The sequence below is a fragment of the Stylophora pistillata genome, chromosome 8 (genome assembly GCF_964205215.1).
Source record: "Stylophora pistillata chromosome 8, jaStyPist1.2, whole genome shotgun sequence".
NCBI lineage: Eukaryota > Metazoa > Cnidaria > Anthozoa > Scleractinia > Pocilloporidae > Stylophora > Stylophora pistillata.
In genome coordinates, this window is record NC_142526.1 from 8,897,681 (window position 1) to 8,918,453 (window position 20,773).

Here is a 20,773-nt window from a genome sequence, read left to right on the forward strand (position 1 = left end):
TGCACTTGGGTTGGCGGCATACTGAAGAATAGTGGAAAGTATTTGCAGGCTTTAAACAGTTAAAACATAGCCGGCTCTCCCTTACTAACTGCCGGCGTTTGTCAACTGACTTTCGCTCAAGCTCTGGACATTTAAAGGTTTCATGTCCCTGCTCCTTACACACATGGCAAGCTGCATAACTTCTCCGATTTGTCTCACTTGCTAGTAGAGCGGCTGCTGAAAACACTTTCTCCCTGGTGTTCCTTGCCCCAGCTCCATCCTTGTCTTGTGCTCCACTTCCTCTAGCTGTCCCACCATTCTCACCAATCATACTAGCATTCCTTTTTCCGGCCTCCTTGGAAATCACTTGTTTATTCAGGAACTTGAAGAAAAGTTCAAGATCAACACTCTCTTCCTTTGTGTCAGTTAGTTCTAATTCCCATTTCTCGGATAACTCAGGTGGAAGTTTGGTTTCTAATATTGGAAGGAGGATACAAGAATGGGTCGTTGGCTTTTCGCCTAGGGCCTCCAGTGCTCTAATCCGATTCTTTAGCGTGTCATGGAGATCTCGCAAAAACTCTACCCCTTCGTTTGACCTTGGTAACTGGATAATTGACTTGACTAGAGATGAAATAATTATTCTTTTCCTACCAAAGCGATGTTTCAGAGCATCAACAGCATGCTGATAATTAGCACTAGTGACTTCAAATCCCTCGATTGTGTGCTAAGCAATCCCTTCAAGTACTGAACGCAGGTAGGTGAATTTTTGAACAGAAGGCACATTGTCATTATCATGAATAGTAACCTCGAATTGGTCCCAAAAGTTTTGAAATTTTAAAACATCTCCATCAAATTTGGGTAACTCAAGTTTTGGTAATTTTAAATGTGACTGTTTGTGCTCCGCTGAACTTGAAGTAGTTTGTTCGTCTGCTTTGGAAATTGCTTGTCTAGATATATACTCTTGAGCTATGTCTAAAGCATTATCAATCACTCGTTGATAGTCAATCCACTTTTGAGCTTCTTCAGCAACTTCATCATCAGAAATAAGAGCAATAATTTCCTCTCTTACCTTACTACAACTCTCCATGTAACCATTCAACTTTTGAACACGATTTTCCATTCTTATGATGTTGTTGCTGGGACTTTTGCTTGTCTCAAGTATTACTTGTATCACAGCATTAATGTCCATCTTAAGGATCATTTCTTTCCTTCTTAACAACTGAAAATTACTTAACTGATGATTGGCAGACTGTGACGACGAGAGTTGACTAGTTGATGCTGCAGGCACGTAGTCAGCTGGCAAGGCTTGTTTAGAGCCTATATGAGTCGATTCCTCACTTTCGTTTTGCAAAGATGGAGGATTAGATTCTTCTTGCTTTATAGCAACTATAAGTCGAGCCATGAGAGCTGCTTTCTTTCCTTTTGCCGGTAATCCTCTCCTTTGTAACTCAGCTTTGACTAAGGAAAGAGACATTTCACTCACAATTTCCTCCGCTGTCGATGCACAGTTGTCTGCCATATTCAAAACTGTAATCGTTTCTCTCGATGTTTACTTTTCTGCTCAGTGCTTTGCTTCCCCAAAGGTTTCTCAAATCCGACTTCGAAGGACCATAATGTTCTGTTCAGACTACTAAAATAACTTCAAGTGAAAACCACATGTATTTTTTATATACCATAATAGTAACACAACAAAATCTCCTCAGTAGGGTGGTCTCGTCATAAGTCCAGTCTCACTGGGGGGCGTGAGATCCTCCCACTGCGGGTCCGGGCCCGAACACAGTGAAAGTTCACAATTAAGTGTTTGAGTTACCATTTTTGGGGCAAAATGCAACCATTGACCCAAATAATAAGGTTTACAAAAGGTTTAGATTGTTTCGACAAATTTTCCAATTTGAAGACAAAAAAATTCTGAGTTACCCATGATGCACCGAATATAACGATATATGTAGCAGTCATAATTTTCTCAAATAGCTGTATGTGTACTAAAATTAGAATAGTTTATTGATTGTTTGATGAATTGGATGAGTTATTAAAATGTTGTTTCATATACATATAAGCAGCTCTGCATTCATGTGGTTTTATCGTTTCGTAGTCAGGAATCATCCTTTCACACTCATTACGAAAGTCTGGCTCTAAAAAATCATCTGGCATTTGCAAGACCCCTGATTCGATGGCTGCTTCTTTCAATTGCTCCTCTGTTATTGGAAAGCCTTGAACACAAGTAATAGATCAAATTTAGCTTGTTTATAGGGGTGATACAATCGCCTAAAACATGGAAAATTAACTAAATCGTCTCTCTCTTCGAAAGTTGATCATTAAATTGTCTACTTTTCACATACAATATGCACGTGTCTCTTATTGTTGTTTGTCTTTTTCTTTGTTTATCAAACAGCTGTTTTACAAAGCTTTTCTATGTCTTGTTGATGTTCTGTCCCCTCTGGCAACCATATCGTAATTCTTCGCATGAGAACAATAGAATGTTCTGATATGATGCCATAGTGTTATAGGGCAATTCGTATTATAAATGGATTTGAATAGGAGATGTTTGTTCTCAAAATGGGTTTTGCAGTGTTGCACCATTACATACACACTCACCACAATCTTCAAGATCGTATTCTTCTGGAAAACTGTAGATGTGGTTTGGAACGCCACTAGGCAATTGCGTCTCCTTTTGAGCTCTGATTCTGTGTGTATTCCACACAGTGTTCTTGAAAATGTCAAGTTCTTTCTGCATTAACGGGATCATTATGAAAGCTAGAAGCATTCTGGATATAAAGAGAAAATACATACACAATATTATTATTTCGCCTACCTTTTAGGGTCAAAATGAACATTTTCCCAAAGTGGAATAGTTCAACAGTAAAACAATTTAGTTGTGTTACAAAGAAATCACTTTATTGAACAAGAACAATGACATTTACTGTTTTCAAAAAAATTATAATAACAAATAAAATTTGCTCGTATGTTTTAGGGTCCGAAATCTAGATCTAAATTAATTTAGGGATACATTTTAGGGCCATATTAAACCATCTTCCGAGCACCCATACCCAGTTTTGAAGGATAAATCCCATCTGGATTTGTAACGTTCACTTTACTTATTGTGTTCCCATTTTGATGAAAGGCTAATGCTTACCTGTCAGTTTTATTGCGGGGATCGTAGTGACCTTGATCTTTTAGCCATCGCAAGTGCTCTTTAAAATATTTTTCCAATCTATCAGGGAGTTCTCTCCACCACCTTTCAATCTTGAACGATGAAAATAATACTGTAAATGAGTATGCAAAACTGCTTGGAAATTCAAAATATTTTTTATTAAAAACTCATGCGTAATTCATGACCTAATAGCCAAATGGCAGTGGACCATTTGGTCACTTTTCAAGGATTGCAGTGGCAATGGAATAAGTAGGGTGCTAATGAGAATATAGTTTAAATGTTCATCTCCTTGGTCAAAACATGCACGGACATCCAAGCATAGTGTTAGCAGCTGTAAGGTGATGTCTACTTTTAATGCAAAGTACACATTACAACTAATTTATAACTTTTCCACACACCTGATTTGAAGTTGAAGGACCATAAACAACTGTTTCATGTGGGTCCATATCTCCATGGTGTCTTCTCAAAAAGGAATGTAGAGTAGCCATAGTCCCTGTCTCAGTGCCCTTATCTACTCTTAGAAAAGCTGGTATTAATCTGTTATTAAAAAGATACTCCAAGTACCATTTGCCAATTATTTGGGGGTCGGAATTTGATACCCAAACTTTAAGCCATAGAATCTTCCTGCTAGCTGTGTCAATGCAACCATATATGGCCAATGGGAAAGTCGAATTTTGGTATCCCATAAGTTTATCATGGCCGTCAAGAGAATGGACCCAGTTAGGTCCTTTCGTAGTAAAGTGGCCTTTTTTCCATTCTTTTTTTGATCCAATCCCACCTCTTGCTGTAAGTCCCTCTTGATCGAGGTCCGTCATAACGTCGTACACTTGGTCACGGGTAACATTCAGGTCATATCGTTGTCTGATTTTTTTATGCATCGCTCGGTATCCAAGTAGCTTCCCTGGGCCATTTAGTTCAGCTCTAACTGCATCTTTTACATCATCGACGCCGACTTCTTTTTCGTTATAGAAAATATCGAAGTGACGAAGTCTTCTGTCCAGTGATTGAAGGCTCCAAGTGTACTCCGGAAAATCGCGCTTCAAAAAATCTAATATCTCCCGCCTTTGAAGGCTCTCATTTACATACTTTCTCATTGCTTCTTCAAGATCACCATCGTTTTTCCACAATGCTTCATTCATTTCTTTTGTCACTTTTTATAAACATAAACAATTGAAGAAAAATGGCCACAGATGGCACGAACGGGAGGGACTGAGGATGAGTCTAGAGCGCGCATTGCATTATTACTGTGGCAGCTCTCGGCCATGGTAATTTTAGTTTCAAAACTGTTTTTTCAAGTGGCAGCCCTCGGCCATGCAAAAATTGATTTTACTTTGTGATCGAAAGTGAATGTAAATTTTGTTATGGCCGAGCGCTGCCACTAATATTGTTTTTCATTCTTCTTTTAAAACGTATTTCATTTCAGTTTACCTACATTTCACACTTTTAATTCACTTTCACTTGCACTTTGAATTTGATTTAAAATTGATTTTATGTTTCAATTCAACTGTATTTCCATTTTACTTTAACTTAAAAGTAAAGTGGTTTTAGTTTTAGTTAAAGTGTACTTTTAAATTTCATGTCATTTTACTTTTAGATTTCATTTCATTTTACTTCGTGTTTTATAGTAGTTTTGACTTATTTCTCAGCGAAACTAACATTTATTACTCAAAAATATGAGAATTGTTGTTGGCAGTTCTCGGCCACCATACACGTCTCTCTTCCATTTCCCTAGACCCCTTATTTAGTTGAGGTTCTCTATGTAGCACTCAGACAATAGCTTATAAAAAGTAAAGAATTACCTGACTGCTCCACTTTCTGAGATTCCCTAAATTTGTCCTTTCGTGTCACTAATCTACACAATTAACTGGGAATTTAATTAGTTTCAATTAAGGGTATTGAAAGTTTGAGTTTCACCTCTACTGTATTGACATTCAGTAGCTCCACCTCCATAGGTTCCCCATCTACATCCACTTACTCCGGTTGCACTGGTACCATTTCCACTGTTTCCACTTCCACTGGCCTCCCCCCTACTGGTTCCTCCCCCATAGGCTCCTCCTCCACTGGTCCCACCTCCACTGGCACCTCCTCCACTGGTTCCACCTCCACTGGCTCCAGGCATTCCATCAAAACTATCTTGCATGTTCACTGACAACTGAGTTAATATCTTGCAGTACACCATAGAGGTCTGTGCCAGAATTCTTCCAGTGGTTGTTGAAATGAGCAAGACTGGAATAACAGCAGGTGTCATTTCAGGTGAAGCTTTGGATAAAATGGTGATCAAAAACCACATTGAAATACATCCATAAAACAGTGATATTTGTCCTGATAGTGAATAATGTAATTACATTTACTACCATGAAGAAAAACACAGAGAACATTCAAAAGAACTTGCTTTTGCTTGGGAGCCCTTCATTGTATTATACTCCCAGCTACAAGTCAATAAAAGGGATCGATCAGAAACCTGGGTGTTTTTCAAGCTGTGCCAAAACGTATCATTCAGGACTATTCTCTGGTGTTTTTGTGGGGAAGGAGAGGTAATTTTCTCAAGGTGAACACTGTTACAGGCCAGTTTTCACTGACCTGGTTATCAGAGATTGACCATCAATTCTAACATTTCACTCTAGAGAAGAATATCTCAGTCCACTGCACAACTGGGATAGTACTTTTAAAAATGAAACTGGACAACCAAACATTGAGAGTTCAATACTCCTTTCTAATTCCCTGCTTTTAGTTTCACTGATTGCATATCTGTGGTGGGTAATTATGATATCACAAGTCTTGTTGTAATTGTGACAACAGCTTCATCATGGACAGGTAAAAACAAGCGATACAATATCCCGACGTTTAGGCAGCTTCATGACGCCATTATCAAGGGTACAAATAAAAATAAAATTAACGAATGCGAGTTCAAGAGTTACAACTAATTAACATAGGGGAGGTAGCTACACAAATACTTTAGCACGGATAGAATCCATTTGCACGTTCAAACTCGGTGATAATTGTTTGATGTAAAGCACCTCGTTGACAAGACAATCGAATTTGTTCATGCACCTCTTGAGAACTTGGAAACAGCAAAGAAGGTCCTCAGGGACAGCACCTGCGTGGTTATTTTCATAGTGCTTGTGTGCTGAAGATGACGTGCTCTTATGGCCAGCCACGCGGGCATATAAATGCCCACACGTGTAACCAACATAGCTCCCTGTATCTGGTTACACATGCAGGCATTTCTATGCCTGCGTGGATAGCCATAAGAGCACGTCATCTTCAGTACAAAAGCACTATGACAATGACCATGCAGGTGCTGTCCCTGAGGACCTTCTTTGCTGTTTCCAAGTTCTCAAGAGGTGCATGAACAAATTTGATTGTCTTGTCAACAAGATGCTATACGTATATGTGCACGATCCTTCGCAGTAAAGCACTATTTAAGCAATAGTGAAAATCAGACCTGAAAAAAATTCAGGCCTGTACGGGATTCGAACCTCTGACCTCTGCAATACTAGTGCAGCGCTCTACCAATTGAGCTAACAAGCCAACTGGGAGCAGGCCATCAAATTAATTCGACATAAACCCGTAGATGATAAATCAAACAACAAACATATGAAATACATATATATGAACTGCGGTTATGAAACGTATATGTGCACGATCCTTCGCAGTAAAGCACTATTTAAGCAATAGTGAAAATCAGACCTGAAAAAAATTTCAGGCCTGTACGGGATTCGAACCACTGACCTCTGCGATACTAGTGCAGCCCTCTACCAATTGAGCTAACAAGCCAACTGGGAGCAGGCCATCAAATTAATTCGACATAAACCCGTAGATGATAAATCAAACAATAAACATATGAAATACATATATATGAACTGCGGTTATGAAATGTATATGTGCACGATCCTTCGCAGTAAAGCACTATTAAAGCAATAGCGAAAATCAGACCTGAAAAAAATTCAGGCTGTGATTTCAATAGTGCTTTACTGCGAAGGATCGTGCACATATACGTTTCATAACCGCAGTTCATATATATGTATTTTATATGTTTGTTGTAAGATGCTATACATCAAACAATTATCACTGAGTTTGAACATGCAAACGGATTCTATCTGTGCTAAAGTATTTGTGTAGCTACCTTCCCTATGTTAATTAGTTGTAACACTTGAACTCGCATTTGTTAATTTTATTTTCATTTGTACCCTTGATAATGGCATCATGAAGTCACCAAAACATTGGGATATTATATTGCTTGTTTTTACTCGTCTATGTATTATTAAATCTTTGTTAATACGAGCTTTATCTTGATAGTAATCTACACTCTGTAATAATATACCACATCTGACAAAACTGAAGCACATCAATAAATAATGCCCTCTAACAACATTTGATCTGACTCGCTTTATTCACTAGAGAATTTCCATTGCTTAACAGCTTGTAAGACACTGCATGAGAAACTCATTCATGTCATGAGCTATGACACAAAACCAACTTTGATAGGTATCCAGATTATATTTAAGTTTACAATTAAAGCAATCATGTGAACAATCAGACATGGTTTGATGCTATTCTGGTTTAAAGATGTAATGAATGTAACTGCGAGTTACAATTCCTAGACCCAACATTTCTACACTTCTGTCCTCAATTAAGTGCCTTCATCAGGGGTGATTTAATCTTTGCAACAAGATCAAGAGGTCCTTTTTATATGCTCACTAATTAGCTGCCCTAGCTAGCTTTTTTCTGAATAGGCCTTGATAGCAAGGCATCACTGCAAGCCACTATCATCACGATTTAAGGAGTGTGGGCAGAGTTAATATGCCAGGCTTCCAAACAAAGGCACTGGTGGTAATTAATGTCAATTAGTGATAACTTTAGAATCTTCTCACCCAATTGTAAGGTTTAAGTTGGGAATGTGTGCTCCAAACAAAGCTGAATTTTCATTCTTGCAATGGTGCTCTTTCAAACGTGTACCAAACGACATTTGGTCTGTCTGATGTACTTGTGATCACATTCATTGCACAGAATAGAATAAATAGCATCAGTTCATTGTTCTTTTGAGATAAAATTAATAGGTTTGGTAAAAATACTCCCCAAAGTCTGAAAAGGTTTTTTAGCAAATTTAACATTGTGGCTGTTCAAAATTCCTTGATGGGTCCTGTAACAGTGTCTTTAAAGGTAAGGAAAAACAGCAAAACCAGTCATTGGTTCCTTCTCATCAGGGGCCTTTCTAGTTGTAACTAGTACCTGGCAGCTACGGAGAAATGTTTTGGTATAGCCATTTACCTTTAGGGTGTTTAAACTATACTTTATCTCCTCAGCTTTTGAAATCGATAGAAGATAGTAGACAGTCAGCCCTCCTGAGTAAAGTTTAAGCAATGGACTTTTTATGGCAAGCAGGTTGGTGAGAGTTGAAAGTGAGGTATTAAATTGTCAGTGTAAGTCGGTTTACAAAAGACCAGGAATTCCATTGAGACCAATCATCTCTTTTGTTAGTCTCTGACTTATACAATTACTAGTAAACTTGCAAGAATTTTGTTGCATGTTGTTGAGAGTATTGATTACCCTCCCTTATAAAACTTTTTTATGGTTCAGTTGACATTAAGGATGGTGGATGCTAATAGGGAACTAATTTGTCCCAGCAAATGATTTTGCAAGCAAAACAGATCAAGGGCCATCAAACTCCAAAAAGAAAACCGGCATGGGTGTAGCCATGCTATTTTTTTGAGATAAGGTTTGAATTCAGAAAAAGTGCTGATGTTGCATTTTTTTAAAAAGTGAAGGAAAATAAAATGCCCCCTTCAATTCCTTTTGAATTCAATTTTTTACCACAAAATCAATAGTATACATAAAAAATCTTCAAAATAAGAGGCAAAAACAATCCTCAGAACAGAGTGATGCAAGCTTTTATCATCAGTTGCATTAATATTGAGGCCATTTTTAATCCTGATCACAGTCTCACTTGCACAACCAAAAATACTGGCCAAACACTTTTTGCAATGAATGAAAAATTAACTGTTTGTTCTATAGATGTGTTTCTTTTGTTTGCCGCCATTGAAAATAGGGGTCACCAAATGTTTTCTTATTAAGTTATTTCAGTTTCTTCAAGTTTGTCATCACACTTTGTTCAGCTTTCCTAACACTCCCCTGTAAGTAAACACATTAACACCTGCATAGCATGATTGTCTTATGTGAGATAAGCCTTTCCCTGCCTCACCATGCTTAGTAGTAGTGCTACTGTGATCACAACAAATGAGCAAACTGAAGTCTTCGCAAGTATGATTTTTGGTTCCTTTCTGACTGCATTAGACCTTCTGAAGCTCAAAATGAAATGTGAATATGCTATTAAAAACTCTGTTTGGAAAATAATGGGTACAAAAGTCTTAGAAGTGACAGAATCAGTTCTCGAGTCAACCACTTTTAGATTCTCTGAAGCAATACCGAGTACGGTCATAAAGTGAAAAAAGAACTTTACTACTTCAAGTGAGGCCTGGCAACAACTTGATGTTTCCAGGGCTAGGTAGTTATTATGTTTACACTAGATATGTTGTTTCACAATTTGCAACTTAATGCTATGCAATTTAATCCTATGCAATTTACTAGCCATGAAGTAAAGTAAACAATGAGCTAGGCATGGAATATTCGAGTGATCTTACTGCTCGGGTTTTGTACACGCAAGAATTTTGTACCAGCTCTTTCACTTCTAACAGTCCATCAAGAAATGGTTTGAATAGAACTTTTGTCCTGAAATATTTCCTGATGTTTATTGTCTAGCTTCTCGTTCACAGTTTCCAAGAAACAAGAGATTCACAGGCGTGTTTGGACAAATGCGTAGAATTCACTGATTTCATGTTTATATTTTATCTTAATTTTTGAGTAAAACTTTTATGCATCTTTGGTTTTTTTCCTTGAAATATGTTCTTTAATGGTCTTCTTTCATCAGAGCATTTCTTTGAGAAAAGATGATTTAAGAAAAAAATAACTGAGCATTGTGTTTTCTTTTCTATTTCCCCATAGGCAAGATCCAACTTCCCACCGGCTCTCCTACCCCCTTTTCTCTTGGGCCCTCATCCCCCATCCCCTCTACTTGTATGCTATTTTTTAACTTCAGTTACCACCAGCTGCAGGAGAAAGTTCACATTTTATGAAAGCAACTATTTTCATCTACAAAAAGATGCTTTAAGTAAATGATGCTCTTAGGAGGTCTACCCATAAGACTGTATAAAACAACAAAAATAATAAAACAAAGACAGCTGAAATCATAAATCAATTAAAATCCAATGTCAATGTTGTCTCTATTGATTCTTTATTAGAGAGGAGTTAAATAGCTCTCTGATTTGTATGCTAGTTAATAATTAACCTTTACAAACCTGGAATTTCACAAATGTAGCCAATTCTTGTCTTCTCCAGCATAATTGGTTCTAAATTACCAAAGCGAGCTATCACATTAACATTTGATGGTAGCTCAGGTTCAAATTTGAAAGTACAGGGGTGTCCTCCCTAAAGATTTGGAGAAAAAATTAAGTGTCAACAAATTATCACTTTCTTCTTATTCAAACTTGCACTTATACACATGACAGACAAACAAAACGAAAATGGCCCACAAATTTGTCCATTATCTTGAGCTCTGGCACAAACACCTTACAGAACTGCATCAAGAAATAGTGAAAAAGAGTTCACAAACTATTTGTCCTTAAAAAAAAGAAAAAAAAACAGCAGAGCTGAAAGCATTAAAGGAAAGGCTCGATACAGACACAGAATAAGTAATTATGGCTAATTAGCAAAACTAAACAAAACAAAATGAAAATCTGTAATTAGTAAAATAGAAATCTGCTGATAATTTGCAAGATAGAATTCCTTAATTTGCTGAATAGAATCTGTAATTGCAAAGTAGAAAACTGTAATTTCAAAATAGGAATTGGTTAATATGATTTTCAAAATAGAATTCCGTGACTTGCAAAACAGAAATCTGTAATTTGCAAAATGGAAATCTGTTATTTGTGAAACAAGAATCTATACAGAAAACTCCACAGGCTGGAAAAATTAATTTGTCAGTTCACCACAAGTGAAGATAGCATACCCAAGCTATCAAATCATAATAACATGAGCTAGCAAAAGTGAGAAATGAGAAATCTGCATGGTGTTCGTTGTCAAATCTCCACTACATTGGTGGATAAATCAATGTGTCATCTATGTGAAAGAAGAGTGCCATTATGCCACAAGGAAAATTTGAAATATTAGCTGGCACTGTAGCTGCACTATATATTACCAATAGGGTGTAAGTAATTTAGGTTGTCAATGAATAATTCCAATGCATGATAGGTCACTTTCCTGACAAAAAATACAAGTTGAAAATGTGACAGCATGTTTCTGGATAAAACATCATGTCTGCTGGGAAAATGGAACTGACCCAAGCTCTTTGATTTTGTTGAGTTTCAAGCATGTTTATGACTTTTCTACAGATTTTTATTTCACGATGAAATTACAGATTTTCTTTTCATTTTGTATTGTTCTGCAAATTACAGTAAGCCATATAACCATAAGAGACTATGAAATCAACTTCCTTTATTGTTGTTTTGAAGATACAATGCATGTTTCTACATCTGTTTTTAATTTGAGCATTATTCTATTGGTATATACAATGCAATTTCTTTACCTGCAAAAGACTCACTGGAGGATTTGCATGAACCTCATGATCACATTGCTTCAACCACGCTACTATGCTTTCAACATCCTGGAACTTTGGAGCTAAAAAGTTAATATCAGTTAATAAAAAGAAGAAGATATGCTCATCTCTACACCATATTTTTTTATCTCTTGCTGCCTACAAAATAAAGCAATCTGAAACTTGTAAGGGTGAGCCAAGAACCAAATTTAGGGAAAGTACGCAGGGGATGTGATCCAAATTCAAACCTCGAGCCTCCAGATTTTTTATTTTCAGAGGTTCACATCTCAGCTGATGCAAAGAAGTTATTCAAGGTTGAGCAAGCTAATTAGAAAGCATTGAAAAGTGGAGGTATGTTGATGGAAGAGCTTGATGGGGATGAAATTATATTTGCTTTACAACATTAATTTACAGTGACAATGGATTATTACTTTTTTAAACTTACCTTGGGAATTTGCCCCAACCTGTTGGAAAATTGATCCTCTGTCAATTTCACTCAGTTGAATGATCTGTATCCAGAAAATTTAAAGTTAATTTTAACTCAGTTTCTCTGACACACAGGATTTTTTTGTTTTTATCTATTCTTTGTTTATCCAACCATCCTACTGGTGGCAGAGTGCCACATTACATTTTTTATGGTATTTGTGATCATTGACTTGAAAATAGAGTCGAACAAAGCAAAATGACATGCTAATAAAAGTTTTAATTTTGCCTCTGTCACACCATAAAGACAAAGATGTGAGTGCAGGAGATCATTCTAGATAAGAGAATTATCACCACAAATGCTACAAATTTTGGGAAAGAAGTCATCATCTTCTGTCTAAATTTGAAGAAGTCCTGATAGACTGAATCAAAATCAATCAGTCCTTCACGGTTCTGCTTATAAGCAGATAAATATCAAATATAAGGAGAGTAACATATAATTCACCTATCACTTCAAACAGTACACACAGAACAACTCAATATTTTGCAAAGATGTAGAGATGAATCAGTGCTGTAGAAAACATGCACTTTATGGGGCGTGACCAAACCCGAATCAGATCACAGATTCGGCTCACAGACTGGATCACAAATCAGTCAGACTGCATCACTGTTCAGATCACAGATCAGATTACAGAAAGAATATGGTTTAGATCACCAATTGGATCAAGCATTTTTAGCTATGGACTCAAGTACTGAGTGGATGTGTCTTTCTTTCCTCCATTACTTTGTAACTCATCTGAGATAAACCAAACAAGATGATTGGAAAAGAAAGTCAACTTAAAAAAGAAAATCAGTGATTGAGAAACAAAACATTTGGAGAAGTTGAATGTTGAAATTACCAATTGAATATCTTAGTGAGATACAATCTAACAGCGAGCTTCCACAGGAAAAACAATAAAGGGCATGGGCTACTTTGACATATGTCTGATAAAGACCAAAAAATCTCAATACAGCCAAGACTAGTACTTCTTACTGGCCTTACAGAGCAGTTACCTCCTTTGGATGATTGACAAACCAACAGACGTGCAAAAAATGTCAGCCTCTCTTACTTTTTGCTGACAATTCCGAAAGAGTTTTAGTTAGTGATAATATATATCATCACTAACATTTCTGATAATTTCTCTCAGATTTACATTTTGACTTCAGAAAGGGAGGAAGTTTATAACAAAACAACAAAGAAACATGACTTCTCAGACTTCTCCTCAGTACAGTTTAATAATGATCTGTCTATAGTTGACTAGGATAGTATTATAGCATCAAAAGCAAAATTAATAGAGTTGATGACCAATAATCATCTTTTCATAAGGGCGTAAAAAACAAGTGCCTTCAAAATTTGTATCAAAATGTAAAATTAAACAACTTGCAAAACCATGGATAACAAAGAGAATAAGAACTTCAGTTAAAATAAAGGATAGATTATATAAAACTGGAAATTAAAGCAAATATAAATCTCAGGAACAAAATCATCACTCTTATGCATTTAAGTAAAAAGCAATATTTCTTTGATTTTTTTAAAGAAAACATATCGTAACAGACATGAAAAAGCATAACAAGGAATACATGAATTTTTAAACCATCAAAAACATCATAAAGGGTTACGGAATCCAAGGACCCAATAGTCAAGTTACCCATGATTATAATGACCTGTCACGTATAACAAATATTTTATCGAGGAAACTACCCGCAAAAATCAACCATACGGATTATCTCAAGAAATTAAAATCACCTGATTCTTTTTTAATTACAGAGTGAAGGACTTTATTTACAAAAACAAGTTAATACATTCCTCACACTGTGGCTTCTGTAAGACAAACTCCCCTGGTCATGCAATTCCAAATATTGTCAAAACTTCACTAAACAATACAGATAAGCATTATTTTTTTTGTGTGGTGTTTTCATTGATTCAAAAAGGCTTTTGATATTATCAATCACACAATACTACTTAATGAAATAATTTTTTATTGGTTTTCAAGGAATTTTCAATAAGTGGTTCCAGTAATACTTAAGAAATCAAACTCAAACAACTCAAATTGGATCGCACATATCAACTCATAACTAATTTCTTCATGTGGTGTCCCTCAGGGTTCGGTCTTAGGACAGCTTCCCTTTTTACTTTAATAATATAAATGACACTTACCTCTGTTCCAATAAACTTTAATTTTTCTTATTTGTGGATGACACTAAGATTGTCTACGCTGACAAGGACCTCAAGTCTTCAGAACAGATTATCAACGCTGAACTGAACAATTATTTGCATGACTGGCGATAAATTGACTTTGAATGCAAACTAATTAAATCTTGTAATTTTTCTCCCTCGACAAAAGAGAATATGTTATTCCCCACAAATAGGAATATTTGACAGTGAAAGAAATAGAAGGGTCAGTTTAGAATATGCAAGTTTTATCAAGTGTTATGCATTTTAAACTATAAAAATCTTCCTTGGAAAAACCAATTTGACGTGTTAATTATCACTAAAATATGTGAGACCATAGGAACTATTGCCAAGCTGAAATACTTTGTTCCATCATCTGTACTTATAGATATTTATGAATCCTTAATTTTACCGTATTGAACTGCTATGGACTTGTTACTTGGAGTAATGTGTCTAAAACTTATCTAGTAAACAAAATTGTTATTCTCTAAATTAAGGAAAGTATTACATTTAATCTATCTTGTTGATAAAGAAGAACATGCACCCCTTATTTGAAAATGTAAAAATTCTACCTGTCAGTACCTTCTTATATTATGACCTGTATGTAAATTAATGATGTTCATAATGACTGTGCACCTTCTAACATCATGAAACTTTTTACACGAACTTTAAACATCCCCACATATACTACTTCCTCATCAATGTCACTACTCTTTAGCCATAAGGTCTTTTCACAGGCTGATGGAATGAGATACCTTATAAATACAACAATTTGTCCAAGAAATCCTTCAGTGTGTTTGTGTGTGTGTGTGTGTGTGTGTGTGTGTGTGTGTGTGTCTGTGTGTGTGTGTGTGTGTGTCTATTCACACTCTGGTAATAAATGCAGACAGATAGCAGAGATCTCCACATGTAACCAAAATCAAGAGATGTTTAATATGTAATTGAAATTCAATGACCAGGATGTTTCACTGCAAGAAACCCTAAGGGTGTCATTACTATTGACATGTTATAATTCACAATCTGGCAGGCTAAAGAGTTCAGTTTGAAAATACCTTTTTGTGCACAGCTCATTCAGGTTTCAATATTTTACCCCGATTTTTCTTGGAAACTATAATAGGTAAAATCAACCATTTTTACCATAAAATTTTTTTTTAAAAAATTGGCCTTGAAAGTCTACCCCATCCCTAACATATTTTAGTGTTTTAATTTTTTCCAAAACCTTTTTTTTTTCTGATCTGTGATCTGATCTGTGGTCCAGTCTAGGATCCAATCTGTGATCTGGTCTGTGATCCAGTCTATGATGTAATCCAGATTTTGTCAATGCTGCACTATAGGCAAACTCTGCAAGATTTCATTCTCAAAATCTTCTTCCAGAAATTTTTTATTTCATTTTTTATCAGCAGACATTCCCAAATTCAATACCTATATTATTAAATTATCTATTTTCTGATTTTGAACTTTCCTTCATTACTATTTCCTAAAAACTATTCCACTAATTAATACTTATTGTGAAAAATTATTTCATTTTAACATCAACTTGAATGCCTTTTGGTTTGTTTATTAACTTGTTATCTTCAAAATATTTCAAAATTTTCCCAAAGCCATTCATCTATTATTTTATATTATACTACCACCCATTTCATTCATTCTTAATTTTTGTTACTGATTACCTTATCAGCAGGGCTAGAAGTCCCTAAAGTTGCACATGTATATTGCTGGTTGACTTCAGTAACATCTAACTGTGGATAACTTTGACTCCCTTTTGCTGTGAATGTCTCCATCAAAGCCTGTTTATGAGATGCCTTGTTCACTTCCTCTTTCTCAGAGATTTTAACACTCTTAAATTGACATATAAGAGTGGTAGTCCTTGTCTGCTCTTGTAAATCATCTACAGACAAAAAAATCATATATTTAAGTTTATTTCAAAATATTTAAATTTTTACTCCAATAACTGAATTTTCTTGAGCATATGATGCATTACATTGACTTTTAACCATTTACTTCCTGATCAAAATGATCTTTTTATAGGCTACCAAATAATGAGCCTTTTGTACAATCATGTGTTTCTGACAACTCAAATAGAGTATCCATAACTAGTTCTGTTATCAGCAGGGTTCCCCTCTTTATACCCGATTTAAGTTTCAGTATTACATGGCTGTTATCAGCTTCACTTGTGCCAAATCAATTTTCATGGAGAGTGGACAATACCTTGCTGTTTATATTGTCTCCTAGCTATGGGTTACCTTTTTAATAATAATAATAATAATAATAATAATAAATAATAATAATAAAAAGTCTTTATTCCATCATAAGATAAAACTACATATCTTATGTTACAGTGAATTTGGAAAAACTACAGAAATCTACATACATATTATGAATTAAAAAGTATGTCATTACAATAAATGGAGCTTAAATATCAACCTATTTTCAAAGGTGTTCATAAAGCGCTGTGTATTAATTTTTGGGTGCGCACAGCCTTTTTTCTTGACAATTTTTTTTTGACCCAGTATTTACTATGCAATAATTAAATACATGAGAAAACTTAATAAATAAGGGTGCAGGACATCCTAAAAGACCATAAGGGCTTGCCAGATAAAAATCCCATGCCAACTGATACCTCTCAACCAATTTCTCACACATTGCTAATGTTTAAACAGGACTGAAGTTTCAAATTATATGTTAGAGAACTACTTACATTCACTCATTATAGAGAAACTAATAAAGAGGAGAACATGAGGGGGGGGGGGAGGTTCAAAGTACTGCAAAACCACGAACAAAATAGAACAAACTGTTTATCGAAGATTATCTGGTATGTAATGCTTATTTTGTTTGACAATTAACCACAGGTTATCAAAATGTAGTAAAGAACAAACTGCAACACCAGAAATGGTTTATTTCACTGAACACCATGAATTTGAAATTATAAACAATGCACACTGTAAGGTCTGAGATCACTGCAACACTGCAATGCCAGTTGTTCTTCACCTCAATACCTCATTCAAAAAGGGGTCAACACCACAACACCAAAAACCCCAACGTCCCCTCAATAAATTAAAGGTTGCAAGGGAAAAATGTGACTTATTGCACAATATTTCCATCTCTACTCTGTGAACCCAAGAACTGCTGAAAGCAACACTTCAGAATGTTTGTTAAATGCCATGGGTGAGACACTTATGAAGCAAGGGGCATAATGGGTGAGTTGCTAGACATTAAAACACTAGTAACATTATAATCAACTTGTTGGAAGTGTTGGTTGCGGTGGTAATGGCGATGTCATTTGAACCAATTTTGTTAGATCACACTGGTGAAAGTGTAATACCTGCTCCTGACTGTCCTGAGTCTGTGGAGAACTGGCTGGAGTCTTGTATTTGGTCTTCCTGGAAAAAGTTGAAAAAAATATATAATTAGATAGTAGAGCATTTCTCCTTCTATCCTTAATCTTTTTGAACGAATCCCTGAGTCTAACAAATTAGTCAGCTTATATTAGGAACTTGTTATATATATTACTGTTGCTGTTATAATATAAGCTACTGTTATCAATGATGAAAAAGTCTCCTACCCAGAGCATGTTTTAGTTTACTCTCATGTGATTTGCAAGGAAATAAAATTTATCTCAAAAACCTTGTATGCATTATAATTTGTCAATAGAAGAAAATTTGATAGAGTGATGGTTGCAGAAAAAAATGGTCCAAATTTATAGGGTTTGTTTTTTAACAGAATATCATTATCAACTCAAAACAAGCAATTTTATTCATTTAAAAAACAGAAATGCTCTAGCTCTAAGCAGCAAAAGCTCAGGAGTTTTTTTTCTTATTTCACAATGGAATAACCCCAATTCCTATAGATAGGTATATGGGAGACTTAGCCAAACCCAAGTCAAAGCTGCCAAATTAAAGAGTATATTTTTCAACTCCAGGCAGTCTCCATGTTAAGTTAGTATCTATCTTCAAAATACCTTTGTCTGAGGAAATTCTGAGTCTGAGGAGTAAAGGCCTGAGTCTTCACCTTTCTCTTCCTTAAAAACAAGTCAAAATGTCATTTACATAATCCTTATTTCCAGCAGTACATTCCACATATTTCATAAGGAAGCTCAAAATAGATTTTAAGAGGTACAGCTTATTTAAATTGAACGATAATTCTGTAAAATTAAATAACAACAGTGGAGGGCAGCAGGGAAGTCACCATGGCAACAAAGCCAAACTAACTTAGGCACCTGTCAAAACAAACACTAAAAAAGAGTCTGGAATCAATGCTTACCAATTAGTGGAAAGAGTCGAAAGGGAGGGAAACAAAGCAAGCAATCCTAGAAACCAAGTAAAGGCACAGAAAGTTCCCCACAAACCTCCCTTGAGACCCCACATCCACAAGTGAGACTGCTGCATTGACTTGGTTTTAACGTGGCCTAGGTTACAATTAGTCTTATTTACCATACTTATATCTACGCATGACATGCTAATTTAGGTGGCTCTGAACTGTATGTACAGACTTTTATAAAAGTTTGAAAGAACATGCAAAATGTGGTAACTATTTTGTAAAGAACAGCTCCCTTCCATCAACTGTGGGCCAACAAATAACTGACAGGCCACTACCAATTATGACCAACAGGTGACACGATGAGGGTTATTGGAACAAAACTTTGAATGTGCTGTATGTATCTTATTCTCAAAAAGCAAAGTATGTCAAATCACACCACAGTGCTTTGCAAATGACCTTTAGGGACATTATATGTCCCAAATGTGAAAATGGATATTCCAGTAAATCTCCACCTGGTAAAGTGACACAATATTAACCAACATAAGGCATTAAATACAGAGCAAAGTAACACAAAGAACTACTTAAGACTTTGCAAAATGATGTACTGTCTGAGTAAGACGAACCTTATAATAGACATACAACACACTATCTCCCTTTATCATACTGTTTGTATATCTTCCACTCCAGATACCACACTCCTTGCCAAAGTCACGTTTCGCTTGCCCAGTTGCCCTGGCAAAATAAAATCTGCAAAACAAAGTTAATTATAAGTAGAGAGGTCAACATAAGTTGTAATAGGTGAATCAAAGATGAGGCATCAAAATGTTCAGCTGCATGACTTAATGTAATATGTACTCTCTTAAATTTATATTCAGGTAGTGAAATAAATCACTTGTTCTGTACTTGAATGTTGAAGATAGAGATTGCCAGCCCTTGGGGACCTTGTAGTAGTTTTATGATCACAATTATTGTAATTACAAGTACCATATATTTCCAGCCTATTAAGCATGGATTATCTGCTAATTTATCAGTGAGCAACTGTTAATTGCTATAGGTAATAGGGCGTGGTCATGCTAAAATGCAGACTGCAGACTACAGACCGCAGACTACAGACTGCAGACTGTGCAGATCATACTGAGTGGGGAATTATTAAGAATTACTTATTCATTTGATAATTAACCTTCCAGTCCAGTACACCTATCATTGTCCCTGAAAAACTTAGTAGACAATGCAAGCTTCTAATATTAAGGACTTTTAACTCTCATGACAACAAAATATTACCTTTCAGTGCCAGCAAGAATTGGGAAAGTAACCCTGAGCTTCTGCTCCATTTCTTCTTCTGTTGAGCTTACTGTAAATAAGATTTTCCCGCGTTTTGTCTTATCTTTCTTTATCTTTGCCAAAGTTATTGTTGTTGGCATCCATACTTCGCTTGATCCAGGCTTTCCATTGACATCCTCCTCTGTTATGAGCATTACAGACTTTTCAATGACATCACCTGCAGCTTTCCTCTTCCTCTTTTTAGGAGGACATTCGCACTGATTTGTAGCCATATCCTTTTGAAAAATGAAATTTAATTAACTGAAACAGTAAAGTAGGGCATGTCTCAGCCCAAACCAGCTTGTCAAAGAATGAAAAATCCTTATTTACAATTCTAAACCAAAGATTTCTAATATTTGGTGAACCCTTGCCTAGCAAAGGCAGAACAGTCTACTCTAAATCAGTATGAAGGAATGATGCTACTTCTTTCTCTGGGAAGATGTCAGATAAAATCACCCAGAGACTTTGGGTGTTTTCTCATATGGAAAGGAATTGAAATATCTGGAGGTAATAAAGAGAAATGGTCTACTAAAGCTTACAGAGGGGTCAGTAAATACAACCACTGACTAGATACCCTTTGTACCATCATTCTCTAAATACACCTCAACAATTTGAATAAAAACATTTAGCTACATTTCTCAACATCTCACTAAAGAAGAAACTCCCTCCTCCTCTTATATCCTGGGCAGGCAGTGTTTCAAACTTCTGCTTTCTATAGATTGCTCTTTTAAGGAGCAAAGTGTGTTTGGGCCTCCACAGATCTAGTTTAGGCACAAATGGT

General features: G+C 35.8%; 2 protein-coding genes across 2 annotated transcripts in view; both read right to left on the reverse strand.

Annotated features, from left to right (window-relative positions):
• LOC148724821 (uncharacterized) overlaps positions 1-20,250 on the reverse strand; it is a 29,030-nt gene extending 8,780 nt beyond the window's left edge. The window contains exons 1-9 of the mRNA XM_088731378.1: positions 19,954-20,250; positions 19,296-19,419; positions 18,374-18,433; positions 17,738-17,795; positions 16,086-16,303; positions 12,226-12,289; positions 11,772-11,863; positions 10,486-10,615; positions 5,045-5,389 (exon numbers count right to left, since the gene is read on the reverse strand). Of these exons, the coding sequence (XP_088587504.1) occupies positions 5,045-5,389; positions 10,486-10,615; positions 11,772-11,863; positions 12,226-12,289; positions 16,086-16,303; positions 17,738-17,795; positions 18,374-18,433; positions 19,296-19,419; positions 19,954-20,225 (1,363 nt within the window). The 5' untranslated portion in view covers positions 20,226-20,250. The remainder of the gene's footprint in view (positions 1-5,044; positions 5,390-10,485; positions 10,616-11,771; positions 11,864-12,225; positions 12,290-16,085; positions 16,304-17,737; positions 17,796-18,373; positions 18,434-19,295; positions 19,420-19,953) is intronic.
• Positions 1,958-4,325, reverse strand: LOC148724823 (uncharacterized). The gene is made up of 4 exons (XM_088731226.1): positions 3,529-4,325; positions 3,113-3,222; positions 2,575-2,744; positions 1,958-2,189 (listed from the first exon to the last, which is right to left on the reverse strand). The coding sequence occupies exons 1-4, from the start codon at positions 4,267-4,269 to the stop codon at positions 1,978-1,980; spliced, it is 1,233 nt and encodes a 410-aa protein (XP_088587352.1). The 5' UTR covers positions 4,270-4,325; the 3' UTR covers positions 1,958-1,977.
• Positions 20,251-20,773: the final 523 nt, after the last annotated feature.